The sequence below is a fragment of the Lagopus leucura genome, unplaced genomic scaffold (genome assembly GCF_019238085.1).
Source record: "Lagopus leucura isolate 7727_CA_CO unplaced genomic scaffold, USGS_WTPT01 Super-Scaffold_650, whole genome shotgun sequence".
NCBI lineage: Eukaryota > Metazoa > Chordata > Aves > Galliformes > Phasianidae > Lagopus > Lagopus leucura.
The window spans coordinates 1372659-1393263 of NW_024962253.1; the positions used below are offsets into that span (position 1 = coordinate 1372659).

General features: G+C 44.0%; 1 protein-coding gene across 2 annotated transcripts in view; it reads left to right on the plus strand.

The window, feature by feature from the left end:
- Positions 1–11242, plus strand: part of DCAF12 (DDB1 and CUL4 associated factor 12) — a 29531-nt gene extending 18289 nt beyond the window's left edge. For both annotated transcript variants that reach the window (XM_042862300.1, XM_042862301.1), the window contains exons 7-9: positions 483–645; positions 7543–7727; positions 8434–11242. In XM_042862300.1, coding sequence (XP_042718234.1) covers positions 483–645; positions 7543–7727; positions 8434–8592 — 507 coding nt within the window. In that variant the 3' untranslated portion in view covers positions 8593–11242. The remainder of the gene's footprint in view (positions 1–482; positions 646–7542; positions 7728–8433) is intronic.
- The last annotated feature ends 9363 nt before the right edge of the window (positions 11243–20605 follow it).

Genomic DNA, 20605 nt, shown 5'->3' on the forward strand with positions numbered 1-20605 from the left:
CACACCGCTCTTAGCCTTCTGCTGATTCTGCATGAATTGAATGAGCTATTGCACAGAGAGTGAGTACTTATTTACCAGTGATTGTAAAGGAAGTTAAACATGCTGAAGTGTGACTATAGATTAAAATACGACCTATCTCTGTTTGTACATAAGATAAGCCTTTTCAGCAGGGAGCAGGTGCATCTGTTCATCTGCTAAAGCAATAACAGCAGAGAAAAATGCAGAACAATTTGCTAAAATATCCTTTGTTGTTTGCAAAATTCTGAAGCCCAGCCTTTAGCATCTCAGATTGCTTCAGGTAAGGTGTCCTGTCTCTTTCATGTGAGTCAGGTTGTTGCTTTTCTCTTAAATTCTGTTTTCATGTTGAACTCTTTTAATTGCAGTTCTTGTGCTGCTGTTTCCTTGAACATAGCTTACAGATTTTTTTTTAATTTCTTGCTCTTTTATTGTAATGGGTTGACTTTTTTCTTCTTTGTTTCCAGTTACTGTCCACAAAATTGCCATACTGCAGGGAGAATGTGTGTTTGGCTTATGGTCAGGAGTGGTCAGTGTATGCAGTAGGATCACAGGCACATGTCTCCTTCCTGGATCCCAGGCAGCCATCTCACAACGTTAAATCTGTCTGTTCCAAAGAACGGGGCAGTGGTAAGAAACTTGTCAAAGGGTGCTTTGAACTTTTTGCTTGCCGAAGTAGCAACTTAAGTCTTCAGTAAGACAAGTACTTCTTGGTTGTTGGTTTTTTTTGTTTTGTTTTTTAAACAGCTCACTTAAAAACCCTGTTTAAAATTTTCTTTTCTCTTTTGACAAAATCTGTGAAATCAACTGATCTGTTATGATCAGCTAAACCATGTGAGTCCAAGGACCGTACTGAGTGAGTCTTGGGCTGCATTGAAGTTATGTATAATATAGTTAATGTGTGGAAGTAGCAAAACTTGTTTTAAAGTATCTTCTAATTAAAACATAAAAAGAACAACTGAAACATACAGCTAGTGGGATATTTGATCTTGTTTTTGTGGAACTAGTGCATCTGTCAGGTGCAGTGGAAATGGGTGCGATTCTTAATGACATTTTTTTTAATGAAATTTTACTCTTCCTGTGTTTCATCCTTGAAAATGTTTGCTCACAAATGTTCACTGCCAAAAAGCAATGATGTTTTTGAAGGCTAATTCTAAACAGACTGAGCTATAGTTACAGTAGGTATCAGAAAAATAAATACTTAGTTTCCCTAATCAGGGACTTGCCAGAGCCTGTAAACCTTGAGGGGAAAATTAATCAGGATGCTTTGGGGATATTGCCAACTTGGCAAGAATACCCAAGGTCCACAAATCCATATAATTGTATGGAAGCTACTAACCAGTAAAACTGTGAAAAGAATGAACTGGAGTATTTCTAACTTTGTAACTTCTGTGTATAAATACTGTGCTGGTAGTTTTGTGCATGTGCTTGATCTGTGGGAAATCACTGAGCACCCAGGCTTGCATAATCTCAAATAAGTAAGCAGTGTCTCTCGTGTGTGTGTGTGATGATTGACTTACTGCACACCAGGCAATAAATCTGGGACAACAACATGAGTGAGGTGTGATTGTAGAGTGAGGGATCTTCTTCTCTTTTAAGATACATCTTAATAAATTTTGATAGAGAGAGATGCTTATTTTTTGCTGTTTGCAGGACTGTGTTTATCCAGTATCAAAAAGCATAAAGTTGTGTTGCAATAACCTGAGTTAGCACTGCTCTACACCCTCTCCATGTCCCAGCTTCAGCCTGAACGGTTCCAATTGTGCACTGGTGCTTGGTTGCTTAGTGATGGATGCATGAACTCAGGGCTGCAGCTGGCTGCTTGATGGAGGAGAGCTATGGCCATGATGGCAGGGCAGCTGGAGGATGGCCTGGGATGGACCTGAGCTAAGCCATATGCTATCTAAAAAGTACAGAACTTTTAAGAATACTTTTGCTTCTGATTTTTTTTTTTAATCTCATACTCTGTTTTCATATGAAAGCAAATGCAATTGTCTCATCACTGTTAATATTGTCTAGTCTTGCATTTTTCTCTGGAAATAGAGGAAAAAGCATGTTGTCTGCTCTTTGCTATCATATTTGAAGTCTGTGGTGTGAGTGCAGTCTTGCTCTACGTTCAAAGCCACAACTGAGACTTCTGATTTTCAGTATGTATTTATTTTACATATGAAAAAACTTACTCTTAAAGCAATACTCCTTTGTAATTATTTTTTTTTCTGTTGTGGGTGCAGTCTGTCCGATTGAACCTTACACCAGGGCCAAGTATAAGGGCTTGCTGGGTGTGTGCTCCCATGCACTTTTCCCCGTGACCTTTATTTGGAAGCATGAGAAGAGACACTGTGCTGCAGTACCCCGCTTTAAACTATATTAATCCATCATTAAAAAGTTGGTCCTTATTTAACTTATCTGAGCGTACGTATCTTCACTGGTTGGGTTGTCAGAAGAAGAGGCCTATAGACTAGGGTCAAGAAATTCTTTCTTTTACTAGTTTGTTCCCAGATAAATGTCAGGGCCTGTTGCTTTCAGATATGGGAGAATTTTCTTCAGAATGAAAAATAGCACTTCACCAGCCCCGACAGCGTACCCGCACCACTGACCTCGCTGTCATTGAGGACTCTGTGGAGGTCCTCTGCATGCTGCCTTTCTGGTATCGTAGGGAAGAAGTATCAAGACTCTGGAGTGTGTTTTTCAGCGGTGGCTGGAAGTCTCTGCCCCAAGTATGTCATCATCCTGATGGGAATGATCTATGTGCAGGTAGTATGTCTGGGGCACTAGTTGGAGTCTAGAAAAGACCTTTTTTCAAAACTTGATTATGTACAGTGGATGCATCTCTCTTTATGCCTCAGTTGTAGGCATTTAAGTGTTACCATTTCCCAGGATTCTGTGTGCTTTGATTTTCTATTCATCCCACTGGGGCTTGGTGTGCTGCAGCATCTCTAGGAAGTAGGTTGTTTTTTCCTGGACTAAAATATGGCTTGATTTTCAAGTGTTTTAAGTGTTACCTGAACACACTGTCTGCTTCCACGTGCACCTGATGAGTCACAGAGTTGTGGAAGACTTGATTTGGAAAGGTCCTCAAAGGATGTCTCATTCCAGCAACCTTGCTTCCAGGAGGAAGGTTGGAACTTAAATATCTTTGATGCCCCTTCCAGCCAAGGCCTTTTATGATCACCAGCCCAGGCCTTTGTAGTTGTCAGGCGCTATCTGAGCTTGCCCCGTGCCCCATCCAGCCAGACACTGACCACCTCCAGGGACAGGGCAACCCAAACCACCCTAGGCAGGCTGTTCCAGTGCCTCACCACCCTCTCAGCGAAAAACATTTCCCTGACATCTGATCTAAAATCTCCCTTCTTCTGAAGGGTTTAAAAGCTTTCCCCCATGTCCTCTCACTATCTACCCGTAAAAAAGTTGATTTCCCTCTTGTTTATGATCTCTCTTTAAATATAGGAAGGCTGCAGTGAGGTCTCCCCCAAAGCTGCCTTTTCTCCAGACTGAGCCTTGTCCTTCAGCCTGTCTGTCTAGGTGAAGTGCTCCAGCCTTTTGATCATCTTGGTGGACCTCCTCTGGACCGCTCTAAAAGCTCCACTGCTTTTGTGAGCTGGGGGCTGCAGACCTGGATGCAGTAATCCAGGTGGGACCTCACCAGGACAGAGTGCAGTGGGGCAGTCATCTCTTGCTCTGCTGGCCGCCGCTCTTTTGATGCAGCACAGGGTGTGGTTGGTCTTCCAGGCTGCAAGTGCTCACTGCTGGCTCATGTTAAAGGCTTTCATACACCAGACCTGCAAGTCCTTCTCAGCCTGGCTGCTCTCAAGGAGGTGTTCTTCCAGTCTGTATACATTGTAGCCCTGACGCAGGTGCAACAATTCCACTTGGTCTTGTTGAACCTCCTTCAATTTACATGGGTCTGCTGTTTGTCAGAATCCCTTTGGTTGGCGGACCTTCCTTCTGCTGTATGGAGCCATGGAGCTTGATGTGATCAGCAAACTTGCTGAGGGTGCACTCAATCCCTTCACCTGTTTCACTGACAGAAATGTAAGAGTTCCAGTCCTGAGAGGGACTCCTGGGGGTCAGCACTCATCACCAGCCTCCACCTGGACACAGAGCTGTCGACCACAACCCTCTTGCTGTGACTTGCAATCTATTCCTTATCTACTCAGTGCCCTTCAAACTCATATCTCTCCAATGTAGAGAAAAGATGTAGATGTGGATGATACAATATAAAGAGTACAAATATGTGAATCTCACACTAATTTCTTATCGTTAGTGTTGTGTGTAAAAGCAGGTCAAAGAAAGATGGTGACATAGTCTGGAACAGGGGCTGGTTTTTTTCCTAGTATAAATCACCTGCTTTTCGCAGAAGGCAATTAAAGCTTTTTAGTGTTTCTTGCAAGTGTTGCTTTTCACAACTGCACAGGAAAATGCAGGGCCCTGAACTCCAGTCCTTGATCAGCAAGAGCAACTGCTTTCTGCTTGGCTGGCATATAGTGTGCTTTCTTGTGCCCTCGACTTGTATCCTGACAGCAGCAATGTTAATGTAGCGGGCGGAGCTTATGAAGCTCAGATTCTGTGTCTGCTCTTTGTGTAGTGCACATCTGCAGTATGTAGGGTCTCCTTGTCTCTTAGGGCTGAGACTCAATTTTCTGGCCCAAATCTTCAAGCCCGTACATAGTAGTACAGTGTTCTGAATGTTAGAGAGCTTTCCTTGGTCGGTTTTAGGCACAGGTTGTGCTTTTAGTTCAATATTACTCATCTGAGGTGGTACTTCAGTGCCTTAGGAGCTGAGAAGTGCCATTCTAAGGCTCTTATTCATGATTGCTCTGTTTCATTCAGTTAAAGAGAAATACGCAATACAGATCTGTGGGTCTCTTTTTTTTTTTTTTTTAACCAATAAATAGCCCTGAAAAGTATGTTGTCTCCATTCATGCTACTTCACCTGTTTCTGTGAAGCAAGTGGGTTGCTTTTCAAAAGCACTTGTAGCAGAAATAGAGGATGTGTCCTTTTGTGCCTTTCTCTTCTTACTCAAGTGACTGCTTTTGCTGATTGCAGAGTGTTCAAAGCCTTCTGAATGTATTTGTCTGCTAGAGCCAGGACCTTGTAGTGGGTGGAAGAAAGATGTCTCTGACCTACTCATGTGCATTTATAGCTGTGAATTAAATTGGACATTCTTGTATGCATCTGGTAAATCTAATGTAGTAAGTGTGAGAACTTCACAGTGTTTCCCACCTAATATCCTGCAGACTTCAGTTCCTTTCTGAAGCATGACAAAATGTAGCTTTGCCTGTTCTAAGCGTGTGTTGCAGATGCGTGTGGCTGTGGATATAATATCAGGTTATGGAATTGGAAAGATGAGGGCGGGTTTCTAGCTAGGACCCTAAAGGTGGAAACTCCCTGGCTGTGTCCGTATCTTTTGTGTACTCTAGCATGATACAAGTTTCACTGCCTTCCAGTTTCACTCAGTATAGTGACAGCAGTTTGCAAGTGGATCTTTTAACCTCCTGTTTGAGTACTTGCAATTTAGTGATGCTTTAAACAGGCCCAAGAAATCAAAGAGTGTATAACTCAGCCCAGCATCATGTTATAAAGGAATGGAAAGCATGGAAATGGTGGAATTTCTTCATGTGTAAATGGGTAGTTTGGGGTAGGGTACTTACACAGAGCAAACTTTTGCACAATAAATAGGGGACAGGTGACAGGATGCCTTGCAAGTTCTTATATAGAGGCACACAGAATCTCCTCCTTCAGACCTGAGAAATGTGGTGGTGTTTGGGTTGTAGGATACCTACTCTGCTTTCATTGCTAGGTGAAGTGTTAGAGATGCCAACTGTAAAGAACGTGCACTTATTTGAGAATCTTGAATAATTATTCTTAGACTTCAAAATTATTTAAGATCTTGATGTCCCTTAGCAAAACGATTAGCTGTTATGTAGTTATGTATGCATAGAGCTACTCTTGTTGATCAGCAAAATGCATTTGATGGCAGCTGAGAGTAATTTTCTTACGTGGCCATTTAGCACAACTTGGCAGGTAGCTAGGTAGGGGTGAGCTCAGGGGGAAACACCAGTAAAGCATTCTTCTCAATGTGTGTTGCCACGTACTTGGTCATGCCACTCGGCCCCAGTACTGAACCCAGGATGAAGCACTGGCTGGATGGCCAGGCCCAAAGAACTGTAGTCAGTGGAGTTAAATCCAGTTTTTGGCTGGTCATGAGTGGCCTCCCCCAGGTGGGCTCAGTACTGGGACCACTCCTATTTAACATCTTTATTAAGGATCTTGATGAGGGGATTGAGTGCACCCTCAGTGCACCCACACCAATCTGGGAGGGAGTGTTGATCTGCCTGAGGGGAGAAGGGCACTACAGAGGGACCTGGATAGACTGGATCGATGGACCAAGGTTAACAGTATGAGTTTCAATAGGGTCAAGTGTCAAGGCCTGCATTTTGGTCATAAGAATCCCAGGCAACCCTACAGACTCAGGGAGGAGTGGCTGGAAAGCTGCCTGACAGAAAGGGACCTTGGAGTACTGATGGGCAGTTGGCTGAATATGAGCCAGCAGTGTGCCCAGGTGGCCAAGAAGGCCAGTGGCATCCTGGCTTGTATGAGGAGTGGTGGTGAGCAGGACTAGGGAAGTCATCCTGCCCCTGTACTTGGCACTGGCGAGGCCTCACCTCAAGGGCTGTGTTCAGTTTTGGGCACCTCAGTACAGAAAGGACATGGAGGTGCTGAGGCAGGTCCAAAGAAGGGCAACAAGGCTGGTGAAGGGCTTGGAGAATGTGCCCTACGAACAGAGACTGAAGGAACTGGGGCTGTTTAGTCTGGGGAAGAGAAGGCTGAGGGGAGACCTTATTGCTCTTTTCCAATATCTGAAAGATGCTTTCAGTGAGAGTGGGGTTGGTGTCTTCTCACTGGTGACAGGTGACAGGAGGAGGGGAAATGGCCTCAAGTTGTGCCAGGGGAGATTTAGGTTGGATATCAGGAAACACTTCTTTACAGAAAGGGTTGTTAAGCACTGGAATAGGCTCCCCAGGGAGGTGGTTGAGTCACCATCCCTGGATGTGTTTAAAAGCTGTTTGGATGTGGTGCTCAGGGACACGATTTAGCAGAGGGTTGTTAGAGGTAGGGTAGCACGGTTATGTGCTGGATCTTAAAGGTTTTTTCCAACCTGAGCGATTCTATGCTGCATTTACTTAATGCTCATTGCAGTCAAAACAAGGCTTCTCTTGAACTTAACCTCTGCTTTCCTGGCAGAGCTGTTGCCTGCTGAAAGTGTGGCATTGTACTATTGTGCCATCAATGGAGCAAATGGCCTCCGAGAAGAAGGGGAATAGTATGTGTAATCGAAGCTGCTGCTTCACTAGTACAAGTGGGATTTATCTGCACTGCTCCACAGCAGTGGGTAAACTGATATACTGTGGAAAATACTAGTAGGAGTTTTTGTTAAAGAAAGTATTACACATCAAGCAACAGCACTGCAGAACCAAAGCATCCCTCATCCTCACTAAACTGTATGACATTTCTCTGTTTGACAGGCATTCGATCAGTGAGCTTCTATGAACACATCATCACAGTGGGAACAGGGCATGGTTCCTTACTGTTTTATGATATCAGAGCCCAGAGGTTCCTGGATGAGAGGCCCCCACGTGCCTGCTATGGACAGAAGCAGAAGTTAGGAGGAAGTGAAATTCTGAAACTGACTACAGGGAAAGGTTGGCTGGTGAGTAGCCTGTAGCCACAGAGCTCGAGTGAGTTGTTTTGATGGTAACTGTACGAAATGCACGGCAGTAAAACTATGGTGATGTAGCTGTAATAATGAAAACGAAATGCTGCAAAATTGTTTTCACAGGCACTTCGTGAGGGGTCTGGAGTAGCTGGTTGCTTGAATGTAAGGCGGACTACTCTGCTCATAAACTGACTCATAGATTTTATATCTTTTGTTATAGTCAAAAGCATAGACTTCCAGCTGTCAACATCTCAAATGTTGTCTTCCTATAAGACGTGCTAATTTAAACTGGTTTTCAAATTAGGAGATTTAATTAAACTGTAGACAACTTTAAAAACGGTGTCTTTCTGAAGTAATGCTATGGTAGGCACTTGAGTTCAGTTTCCTGTATTTTGCTATAAATCAGTTAATGGAAAGAAGTTGGACAAAGCAATTATCTTTTCTATCATTGTGCAACTTTAAAAACTAATGAAAATTGGTTTCTTCCCTACCCTTCACCCCATGTGCCTCCAGTGTTTTGTGCAAACCTCTGAAAAAGCTTCAGGAAGTCTCTGGTATCTTCCAGTTAAAGTTGATCTGCCTGAAGCTTCAGAGATTATTAACAGATCCCTTTTAGGCCCTGGAAACTACATTCTGCTGCTGCGAAACTAGGTTTTCTGTTTGTTTGGCAAAAATAACAATCTCAGCTTTCTTTCAACAGAATCACGATGAAACCTGGAGGAATTACTTTTCTGAAATTAATTTCTTCCCGAATGCTGTTTACACCCACTGCTACGACTCATCTGGAACAAAGCTCTTTGTGGCAGGCGGCCCTCTTCCATCAGGACTTCACGGGAATTACGCTGGTCTCTGGAGCTAATGATAACTCTTAAAAAATGCTGATCCTTACGCAGTTTTCTACTTTCTTTTCCTTTGTTTTAACAGTGAATGAAACTGTGTGATGCCATTGAATTTTGGTTTAAATGCAAGTTATTTTTTGTCAGAGTTTTCTGTTGGCTTCCAACAGTTTTATACATCTCTTTGAACCAGTTCTTTGCTTTAACCTCCTTGATCCTTTCTATGATGGGTATTTGATATCTCTTTTTATTTTACTTACTCCGAATGACTCCCCACATTTAGGCTATCTTGGCCACGCGCCCCCTCCCTTACTTTGCTGCGAGGTAGGATTCCTTTCTAATAGAGTGGTTGCTCCTGCACTTTCTGTGAAAGTCTGGGGGCTGTGTGTGTGCAGGTACTTCGTGTCAGTTACATTACCTGGAGTGAGGACTACTTGTAATTAAAAAATATTAAAAATATTTATAAGAGATAAGCTACTTTATCTGCAGAGCCTGGCCCTGGCCTGGGTTGATCTTATTTTTTAAAAGTACAACTCTAATGATACTGTTTATATGTAAAGGAATACAGTAATTTTAAGCTGTACTTATTGGAGCCCAGGGATAGACTCCCCAGGGGTATTACCCATCAAGTCCAAACTGCAGAAGCACAGGAGTTCTCAAAAGTGCATTTACATTTTAATTGTAGTTTTCAGCAGTGCCAGGAGCAAAAACATGATCTTCTGTTCCTGTACTTGATCCAGGTATCAGCTTGCACAGCTGGAGTTTGAATGGGCTGTTCTGCAGTGTGGCTGTCGTAGAATAACATTGCATTGAGGGGCCTGCAGTGGTGATGAAAGGAAATGGGGGCTAGGGATATGAGTTTTAATGACAAGAAAAAATGAACTAAGCTATTTTCCAAGCGAGCCAGGGTTCCCAAGTATGCTGCTGTGGTAGCTCGTGGGTTATTTTCAGGCAGTCTAAAGCCCAGGATTTTTGTCCCAGGCTACGGAATTTATTTCCATTTTATGTCTGTTCTGGTTGTTAGGGTCGTTAGCCATCTGCTCTGATAAGCCAATGGAATAAAGAAACTATTTTTTCTCTAAGGTTAAAGAGCGTGTCTCAGACTTGTCTAGTGCAGGCTAAAAGCTTACCACGTAGCAAGGTAACGTGCTGTTAGCTCATGTTGCATTAGTATCCAATGTCATCTAGCTTGCAGCAGGAGGTGTTCAGTCTTTCCCCAGACTCCCCTACTGTCTTCTCTGTTTGAACTCCCTTTGAATTTTACTTGGGACTATGGGTGGGGAGAACAGATCCAGTGCCTTTTGGGTCCAGCTGTGAAGTGTATGCACTTCAGTATGTGATCTTATCTAATACTCGGCTAAAATGCAGGGCTCCAGAGTGCTATTCCTGGCCTTCCAGCAGGCACCAGGAACTCTTGCCTTGTTACCATCTTCTGCTGGGATGAATGTTGGAGCAGAGTGCATGCCTTGGCCTCGCTGCTTTGGTGCCAAATGAGCAGTTGAAGCTGAGGAGAAAAGGCAAGACTGGGACATGCTCTTTTCTTCTGTCTCTGCTGGAGATTACAGCTGCCACGGTAGAGTGACTCTATTTCCTGCAAGAGTTCCTGCCAGATTTATCAGAGCTACTTACCACAGTCTGATTGTGTTCTTACAGTCCCTCTTGTCTTTGTATGCAGCAACTCCATCAGTAATGCCAAGTACTGAGACCCTGACTTACATCTTTTGCTGATGGGATTACACAGTGTAATAGTCTGTTCCTGAGCGGGGGGAACAGGCTGGTTTATCTGGCATTAGGCACCAAGGAGAGGAGGTAAATAATTGTAGCAGACCTTCAGTCCTCTTTTCCTGCTATTGAGCTTTTCAGGAATATGGGATCTTGTGCTGCTATTGATTGTAGGAAGCTGTTCATTTTACTTCTCACCTCTTTTAAGTAGACTACTTTTTTCATGTTTATAATCACATGCAATCAAACTATTGACTTTTATGTTCAGTAATGCCCAGTTTGCAGTACTGGGAAACAAGCCCTAAACAACAATCAAGTGTTAAGTAACAGACATTCCCATGGAAGCTGAAGCTACAACGCAATGTTAGCTTGAGCGTAGCATTGTGGGTGATGCCCACTCTCTTCACAGACACCTTGTAACTGGTCATTCCTCCAGCCTTCCCTGTTGTACTGTCAGCTCAGCCAAGGAGAAGTGCTACTGTTCTCTCAAGGTGTTTTCTGGGACTGTTGTAAAGCATTGAGCCCATTGTTTTGTCCCTTCATCAGTGCTACTGGTGTTAGTCCAAGGTGAGTAAATTACCAAAGAATAGTAAATAGGTGTTTGTTCATAGTCTCAATTGTTCATTTTCCACATAGATCCATTTTAAAATACTTTAAAAGAGTGCCCAGAGACCTGACCAGATCTAGTCTATCCACAAAGGTTACATTTGTATTGTGAGTGATTCTTGTGACTCCCTTAATGAGGGAGACTTCTGAATTTCATTATGGGGATATTTGTGCTGCCTCTGTTTGAGGTCTTTGGCAGCATTTTTGTATTTTAAGGATTAAGATAATTGTGTATCAGTTACTCTTCTGTAGAATTTCAACCTCTTTCTTCACTCGAGCACTTGCTTTGTATATAGCTTGCAGCTGCAGAGTTACAAAATTAAAGTTGTGTTCCATCTATATTAAGTGGTGGTTTGGTGTCTGTCTTTTTGCCCATCAGCTGAGAGGGACTGACCTTGTGATGAACGGGTTTCCCTCACCTGGTGCAAATGTGAAATAAAGCAGGCTTATCTAGACTGTTTGTGGAGGTTGCCCGTTTTTGTTTGATTGCAAGAAACCACAAACAGATTGGCCACCAGTCCCTGCATCTCAGCAATGCAGCAGCATCTTACAGCAGGCTAGGCTGGAGCTCTGAGATCTGTTTGTAGAGGTCTGATACCTTTATTTTCCGTAAACCAACTTTTCCAGGGTGTCTGAGAGGTTCTTAATCGCTTTGTTGCAATTGCTGCTATAACTCAGTCACTCACCTTGGGTACAGCTCGGTCCTAGGAATGCTGTGTGGTGCAGGCAGAGCTCGCCTTCTGATAGCTCCTGCTGCACAAGCCATATGCACCCTTTCTGGCTTGAAGTCAAGTGAAAACTGCCCACTGTGCACAGCTGGTCACCCCACAGATGCAACCCATGATGTGGCCTCCACTTAAAATAAGTTTCTGAGTGTTGCAATGCCTGCATAGCTTCTCTCAAGGCTCTAAAGCACGTACACCGGGGATTTGTCCATGCTGCATACAAGGAAAGCAGAAATGCAGCCACATCTTTTCTGAAGGGATCTCGTGTGTGCTTTCCCGTGCTTCTGCACTTCATTGTGGTGCAGAGGGGCAAGGAAGGGCACAAGAAAAGAAAAAGCCCAAATAAACATTTGGTATTGCTCTCAGAACACTTGAGTTTAACAACACGGAGGTGATGCTTATTCATTGCTCAGGAGGTGCCTGTGAAAGGGCTTAATCGGAAACGTTTTCAAAGAGGTCAGGTAGATGTCACTTCCATTCTTTTTTTTTCCCATGTTAATTTTGAAGGACTTAAATTATCTTTTTACTTATTATGCTGTGTTTATCAAAATCATGTGGTTTCTTGTAATTAAAAAAAAAAAAAAAGCCCTTGACAGAAAAGAATCTTTACAATTAAAAATTAAGTGCCATCTTCTAATAGCCTCCACTATCCTGTGGGGAGTGAGAAAGTCTAAGCGTGCACACAGACCCAACGCAGGGTTCCAGCACCGGAGGAATGGAAAGTGCAGGCTGCCTGACCACTTCTGGCTGGGAAAGAAACCAATGAATCAAACACTTGATTACACACAAATTCCATCCATCAGACTGAAACCAGGAGAGAGATGTATAAAAACACTTGCAGCATCCAGTGGGATGTCTCTAGTTCTGGATGTTGGTTCTTTGATCCCAGAACAAAAATCTAGGAATCAACTCTTGGTATTTTTAGGATCTGCTTTTTTAGATTCCCTTGTTAACAGGGAAATTTCAGGTGCTGAATTTTAATCTCATTAAACTTGTACTTTTCAAGGCCTCCCACAGACTCAGGGTGTATAAATCACTATGGCTCATCCACATAATATTGAAATGGACCAGCCAGAGGTTCATGTGCCTTTCTCTTCTGGTACCTTGATCTATCTCACAAACTCACTGCTATCTTAGGGCTGGGTGCATGCGATGTCTTTTTCTAACATGGATGTGTTGAAGTTGCAACAGGTTTGTACTCCTAACTTTCTGTGACTTGTTTCATCTGTTTTAGGGCCTGGTGTCGGCACAAATCAGTGCACTGGTTTGTCTTGGAATAAATCTTACCTGTGACTTCTGTCAGTGCTTGCTTGTTTGTTAACGTGCGCACAGATGCTGGGTCTTCCCCATCACCTGTGAGATGATGCATATGATGCACAAACCGAGGGAGCTGTTTTAAAATCTGTGCTGATCACAACTTGTTGCCTGAAGGTAGAATGTCCTACAGTGAACTATTATCAATGTTTGTTTGTTTGTTTTCTTAAGGCTCCAAAGCTCGGAGGGTGGGGTGGAGATCAGGACATGCTGGCACTTGCTGGCTTTTGTTCTGTATCTAGTTTCTGATGTTAACAACTGCAGTTCTGTCTGTTAGCAGAGCTTTTCTCAGCTTTTTGTTTCTGTCATGAGCTGCGTCCAACAGCACTGCGTTCTGAACGATCACAGAAGCTGTCAAAGGCAGCAGTAGCAGCTCTCTTCAAATGTTATACTGCGTGTTTTTGCCTGCACTGTGAAGCTGTTTGAAGTTATTGATGCAGTTTGCAGTGGGAAACTGCTGAGAGTAGGCAAGAACTACTAGCTTGTCTGCTCATGGGCCTGTGTTCAGAGTTTCCTTGTACATTTCTTCCTCTTTGAAGTAAGATTTTTGTTTTCCAAGACAAAGGTGTAATGCATCTGGCTTAATTTTCTAAATTGGCATATTATATCTTTATTTGTAAAATGACACCTGGAGTTCGAGCTAGGTTTCTGCCTTTCATGCAGATAGAGTGTGATTGATACAAGATGTCTACTCCCAGTTAATCTAATCCTAAAAGCATGGAAACTGGAGCACTTCTTTGCTTCCTGTCACCTTAAATGAGCCCTTATATCCATAACTAACTGAAATACTGAATTCTGTTGATCCATGAGACTACCTTTGTATTTAGAAGCAGTGTGACTAGCCATCATCCTGTTTACCTTAATACATCATCACAGAGCTCTAAGGTTTGTGCATTTCCTGTTGTAGCTGGTTGTGCCCCCGTGTGAATTTAACCTGGAGTTCTTTTAGGTTTATTCACTCTAGAGTTTCTTTGAAATTAAAGCCTCATTTTTATCACAATTTCCAGTAGAACAGTTTGGTTTCAGCTTATTTAGTGAACTTCAGTGACCTCTTCTCACATTTCTTCCTAATTCAAACTAACAGTCTTCAAAGCTGCTTGCCTGGCCTGGAAAATATCAGTTCAGGGTGAGAGGAACGTGTGGCCCACTGTACAAAGATCTCTCTGTTCTTTTACCACAAACTTCAGTTACTGTCTAGCCAACTCAGATATGCAGGCTCCACTCTTGCAAAGTCTACAGAGACTGAAATTCTCACACCTGTACTGTACAGTGGATGTCAGCAAATCATGAAGTAAATGGAGATGCCCAGCATTGGCGCAACGCTTGTTTAAACTGATCTGTGGTTTTTCGGTCAGCATCACAGCTAAAGATGCTCTGAGCAGAAAGACAGGAGGACGCTTCACTGACTTTGTGATGATTTTTAATCCCATCTAGAACCTTTCTCTGCATGCGTGCATTTAATGGATTACAAAAAAAATCATGCTGTAAGATGAGTTAACTCTAACCCTGTGCTTAAAAGGCAGATTAGCTTTGGCCAGCAGTTATACCCAAGGCTGCTGCACTCAGAGGAGCCAGTGTTTGAGCAGTGGAAGCTGTGAGATTTTAGTCCATCATTCTTTATGCTTATGTCACTATAGAGCTGCTCCCAGAACTTGCAAAGCTACTGCTCTTATCCGCAGATGAGGTGTGAAGATGAGATGGGAAAGAACCTCTGATCAGCCACTCACTACCTCTCTTCCCACTGATGCAGTGTGCTTGTCTCTTCGTTTTCATGATGATTTAGAGCGCTGTGCTTTGCTGCCAGCCCCCTCCATGTGCTTCTAGCTGGGATGGAGCAGAAGGGCTAAGCAGAAGCCATCCACATGGCTGTTGCTGATTCAGCTCCAGCTGTGTGTGCAGGGCTGTACCAAACCAGCTGGGCCTTCTCTTACAGTGAGGAATAGTGCTAGAAGGCCAGGATGAGAACCTTCTGACGGGCCGCCATCTTATTCAGAATACTTTGTCTTCGTACTCAGTCTCAGCCCTGCTCCCTTGTTGCTGCTCCTCTGGCCTCCAGCAAGTTCTTTGCTGTCTCATGGCATCCTCAGGTAGCAGACCTGCAAGGCTTGGGGCTGCCTCTCCAAGCCTTACTGCAGTTTGAGTCTGTGCTTGGACAACAGTGTGCTGAGTCAGGGCATGTTGCTGTAACCCAGCCCTGATGTTTCCCCCGGCTGGTATCCTCCTCTCAGCCTGAAGGGCTTTGCTCCAAATTCATTCTGTGCCAGCTGTGAAGGACTTGCTGGTTATTTCAATTATTTTTCTCATTTTGGGGTTCACTGCAAAAGTGCAAAATTTTACTGACTTCTCAGCTCTCTCCTGAACATGGTACAGGGGCCCATCCCAATGAGGTATCAGTGTTATTTGTCTCCTTCCAAGGTGCACAGAAACAAGGATCTCCAGAGCCATTTTTATGGAGGAGAAGCAGCTGCATACACACAAATGGAATGCTATCTCTGGACAGAACAGGTGAAGAAGCAGTTCAGGAGTCTAAAATATCAGAACGGAGTAATTGAGGTGTTTTTTATTGCTTCAACAGGAGATTTGTCTTATAATCCACAGAAAGTTGCAGTGCTAACGGGGGGTTCTGTTCATCAGCATAAAATGTGCCTCTGAATTACAATGCAAAAGTCAGTCTCTCTTGTTTGTAATGCAAGGATTCTAACTGGAGACTGATTTGATTCTTGTTCCTTGCTCTGAAGTGCTACCTTCCATACTACAGTCCCTGCTGGTGTCTCCCAAGCACCAGACAGCACTTCCCCCATCTAAAAGCAAAAAGGGAGCATGGAGCAGTGCAAGCTGCTGAACTTCCTTGCTATGGAGAGACACTGGAGAAAAGAGATCAGGTTCCATCTGACTTAAACACAGCTTTAAACCAATGCCGCTCCTCCCAAATCAGCACCCCCTCCTACTTTCTCCTCTGTATGGGAATACAAAAGTAGACACAGCAATATGTGATCCAGTTGATGTGCTTGCAAGTGGAACACAGGATTTTGGAAATGTGAGGACTGAGGTTTCCAGTTGTGAAAGAACTCAGTGTGAATGCAAGAGTTTGGATCTCTGATTATAGCTCTTCTGCCAGCTTGCTGAATACAATCAAGTGCTCAGGAGTCTTCTGAATAAGAAGAATAACGATCATTTTAGGCCACCTCTATGTTGCTTAACCACATGGAGTATGTAACGGTGATTTTTACAGCTTGCTTCCCATGCCTCAGTCTCAGCTCTTAATTTGCTTTTGGGGAATGCATTTCCAGATCAAATCAAGAGCTTCATTTTCCATCCTATATTAACCGTGTTACTGTGCTCACATGCCAGAAAGACATTGCTCTTTGAAAAACTGAGTCAGTGTATGTGGCAACGACCCATGCACTTTTTAAATACCTGAGCATCATTACCCATGATGAAGTCTGACAGGTGAATCTTCTACTACTGCTCCATTCTACGGATAACTGTAATTAAATGCAGTTTGTTTTTCCGATACTTGAAGTTGTGTGACCTGAAAATTGGTGAACAAGATGTATTTGTGCATTTTACTGTGGGTATCTCTAAATAAAATGTATTTGTATAGTGTGTCGACTTGGCTGATGGCTTCCTTTTTTTGCTAGTCCTTCCATAACAAGCAAACCAAAGGCAGTTTGACAGTGAGCAGACTTGCATTTGTCCTTTTAGCAGTCTGGCATTTATGCAGACATGACCGATTCAAAGGAAGTAGTGAATTAGTTTTTTGGTTTTGTTCCCTCACCCTTCACCAGTGACTGCACTGACACCCAAGGACAGGTTCTCAGCCTTTTCCACAGTTTAAACATCAGTCACGTTCTGTGTATGGCTGCAGTAACAGTCCTTACTTCCATAGAAGATATGTCTAAAGGCAGAGCTGCAACTATCAGACCTCAAAACACCTTTCTCTTTTCTTCTGGTACCTCATTTGCTCTGAAGCAACAGTTTCTCCTCAGAGGCACTGGACCATACATGTACCTCTAGGTATAGAATGGACCAGTGTTGGCTGCATAGCACTAAAGCTTACAGGAGAATCTTCAGCTCCAGAGATGCATCTGTAGCTAGATCTGTCTCCATGTTTTCATTGCTCAAGAGAGCAGGGTCTCTGTCCAGCCATCCTACTTCTCTGTCTCAGCTTCCCTCCTTAGAACAAGGAAGACTGGTTTGGGAGGAACGTCCTTGGGACATCCTAAGTTCTATGTTGGGAGTTAGAACTGTGTGCCAAATGCTCCTCCTGCATCCCCATTTTTCTCTCACTTGGCCTTGCCATGAGCTGCTGGTTCCTACAGTAGTTTCTCATGGAAAGACTGTGGCATTATATGCAAGGTATAAGAGACTATACCTCCAGCAGAACCATCTCTGCTTCCTGTCGTACTGTAGTAGGTGTTCCTCAGGCTTGAAGTTACCTGAAAAAGAAAGAAAAGTCAAAAGATGTGTATACTGTCACCTACTGAGCCTGTACCAAAACTGTTGGAGATCTGAGGGAAGCAAAAGGAAAAAAAGTCCCGTGTGCTGGATACATGCAGGACACGGTGGATAACAGGTGGCAGGATGAGGCTGGAAAGCACTGGCAGCAGGACAGCTTGTGGCTCCTGGCTTGTGCTCTGCCACAGCCATGGCTTTGGATGGGCTCGTGCCAAGCCCTCAGTGTGGAATCTGGAGATGAGCTGCTCGTGAGCTGTGTGCTGTCCTTGGATCGTCACATTTCCTCTGAACGGCTGTTACTCAGTGCAGAACGGGCCCCCTGCAGGATAAGGCTTGCGTTTCTACTCCTAAGCCTTAGGAAAGAGAGGGTGAAGGGGCAATTACTTTCAGCTACGGAAATGGTTCTGGCAACGTCCTTTACAGCTACATCTGGTTCTCCACAAAGTAAATGCAAAAAAGGATTGTAAGTGGCTGAGGACCTCAGGAAGCCCCAGGACTGTCAATACTTACAGAGTTTTTCCTAGGCATGTGTCCAGCAACAGATCTCAGCAATAAGCTATCCAAACCTTTTCTCGGCAACTAATTTCAGCATTAGCCTACCTGGCCACATCACCCGGCTTCTGAAGTCCCCTTGTTTTCCCATTCACAGTGCAGATGAAAGAGTTTGTTTTTTGCTGTGATTTCTTTACCCAATGGACATTTTAACTGTTTCATGGCAGTGGCTTTCACTCCTCAGACTGAACAGTCCATGATCCTTCAGCACTTTCTCACAGATCACGCTCAGCATGCACATGTGTGGCCATCATCATTGCTGGGGTGGAATCAAGAGAACTGTTGCATTCCTTGGCCTGGAGTCTGTGCTGGTCTGCTGTCCATCACGATTTACCATACACTACAAGACCTGCGGCAGTGCACACTGTCCTCCCTTTCAGCACTCAAACTGCTGCCTGCCTCCATCTAGCAGCCCCGCTGCTGCAGCTTTGTCTGGCTGTCGGTCACCACTCTTCTGCTTGGGTGTATTTTGTTTCTGATCACCGTGGCTGTGTCCGCTCCTGCCAGCTGGTGGCACCGCTGAGCAGAACAAGGAAGCCAGAGCAGAGCAGCGCTGCGGTCATGGGTTCATATTGGCTCTGTTTGATTCTTCCTAACCATACCTGTACTCATCCTGACTGCTTCTAAATGGAGAAGCAGCAAAGTATTTCCCATTGTGAGGTGCTTCCATCGTTCAGTTCAGTAAGTAGATTCATACACAGAGAAATGCCAGGAACACGCTGCTGGTGGTGTTCTCAGGATAAGGGCAGCCCATTCTGTCAGAGGCAAAACGTTAGCACGTTCACACATGTTGCATTAGAAAGCAAATAATGTTGCCTTTTGCCTCCCAGCTTTCTCAAGCCCCAGCCTCCTCATCTGGAGGAACAAATGTCAGGATGGCTCCAGCCTCTGTCATGCCTCAATCTCATTTGGGATCAGCTGATCAGCTGCTTGAAAGCACTGCCCTGGACAGCAGTACCTTTCCCTCAGCATTACAGTGCACCATGAGCTGAGAGAAGAAAGAAGAAAGCCCTGGGGCTTCAACACAGAGCTACAGTCAAAAGGTCAGCTTGAGAGTTCCTTGGACTGTTTGTGCCCAAGATATGAACAGAGACACAACATGGGTCATGTTCCAGGGATGCTGATATCTCAGCAGGAAGATTTGCAGCCATCATAATCAGTGCCTGGTTTGGTGGTTGCTTTTTTTTTTTTCCCCCTGTAAAAATGTGTAATTCCAGGTGTTCCTTCTCTCCCCAGAGCCTCCAACATTACAAGTGCTGGAGGGGATAAGGACTCCTCTATAACAGAAATACTGCAGGTTCTAAACTGAAGAGGATGTGACTAAGGCTGTCTCTGGGGACTCTGCCGGTTCATGTTCATCTCGTGCACCAGAACTTCCAGGTTCTTCTCTGCCAAGCTGCAATTCACTTGCCTGTATTATGGGATTCTTCCTTACCAAGTGCAGAACTTCCAGTTTCCCTTTGTTGAACTTCATGATACTGCCATTTCTCCAGTCTGTTGAGGACCCTCTGAATGCATCACAACTCATCCCAGTGTCCCAAGGGAATTAGCTGATGTGGTCACCGAGACACTCTCAATGACATTTGAAAAGTTGTGGCAATCAGGTGAAGTCCCTGATGACTGGAAAAAAAAAGCAACATCACACGCACTTCCAAGAAAGGTAAAAAGGATGATGTTGGGACTGGCAAATCTTTTACAGTGAGGGTGGTGAGGCACTGGAACACTTTGCCCAGAGATGTGAATGATGCCCCACCCCTGGAGACTTACAGGGTGAGACTGGATCAAACCTGGGCAACCTGATCTTGCAGTGCATATTCCTGCTCATTGCAGGGGAATTAGACTAAATGACTCTTAAGTGTCCCTTCCAACTCTAAGGATTCTATGATTCTATCATTCTATGCATCATCTGCTCCTCCCACTTTAGTCCAAGCCATGAAAGAAGCCCCATGGGAATATCACCAGTGATCAGTCACCAGCTGGACTTTGTGGTCCTGACCACAACACCTAAAACACACCAATTCTGCCAGTTTTCTGTCCCTGTTTTTGGCTCTGTACAAAGCTCATACTTCATTAATTTTCTATGAGGATGCTACATGAAACATTACTGCAAGCCTTGCTACAGTCAAAGTGAATGACATCCTCTGTTAATTCCTCACTAAGCAGGTCAGTCATTTCACTGTGGAAGACATTCAGATTGATCAGGCATAAATTCCCCACTGTAAATCCCTGATAACACTCTCAATCAACTTTCAGTCCTCCATATGTTGGGAAATGACTTCCAGGACTAGTTCACCTTGACAGAGACTGAGGTGAGGCTGACCAGCCTGCAATTCCCCACCCTCACTCAAGCTGATTGGTTCTTGCCATTGCCAGTTGCTGGAGCTACACATGTTCTTTTTAGAATTCAAAGCATATGACTGACATTTTACTAGAGCTGACAAAAACTGCTGGACATGCTGTACAAAAGGTTCTCCTAAATATAATACAGGATAAAAATATTTGTAATTTGTCCTAAGATGAAATTCAGAGAAAAACTACAAATAGAGGTGTGTCCACATTTGTCTTCACAACATGATGTGAGGAGAGGAGAGGAGAGGAGAGGAGAGGAGAGGAGAGGAGAGGAGAGGAGAGGAGAGGAGAGGAGAGGAGAGGAGAGGAG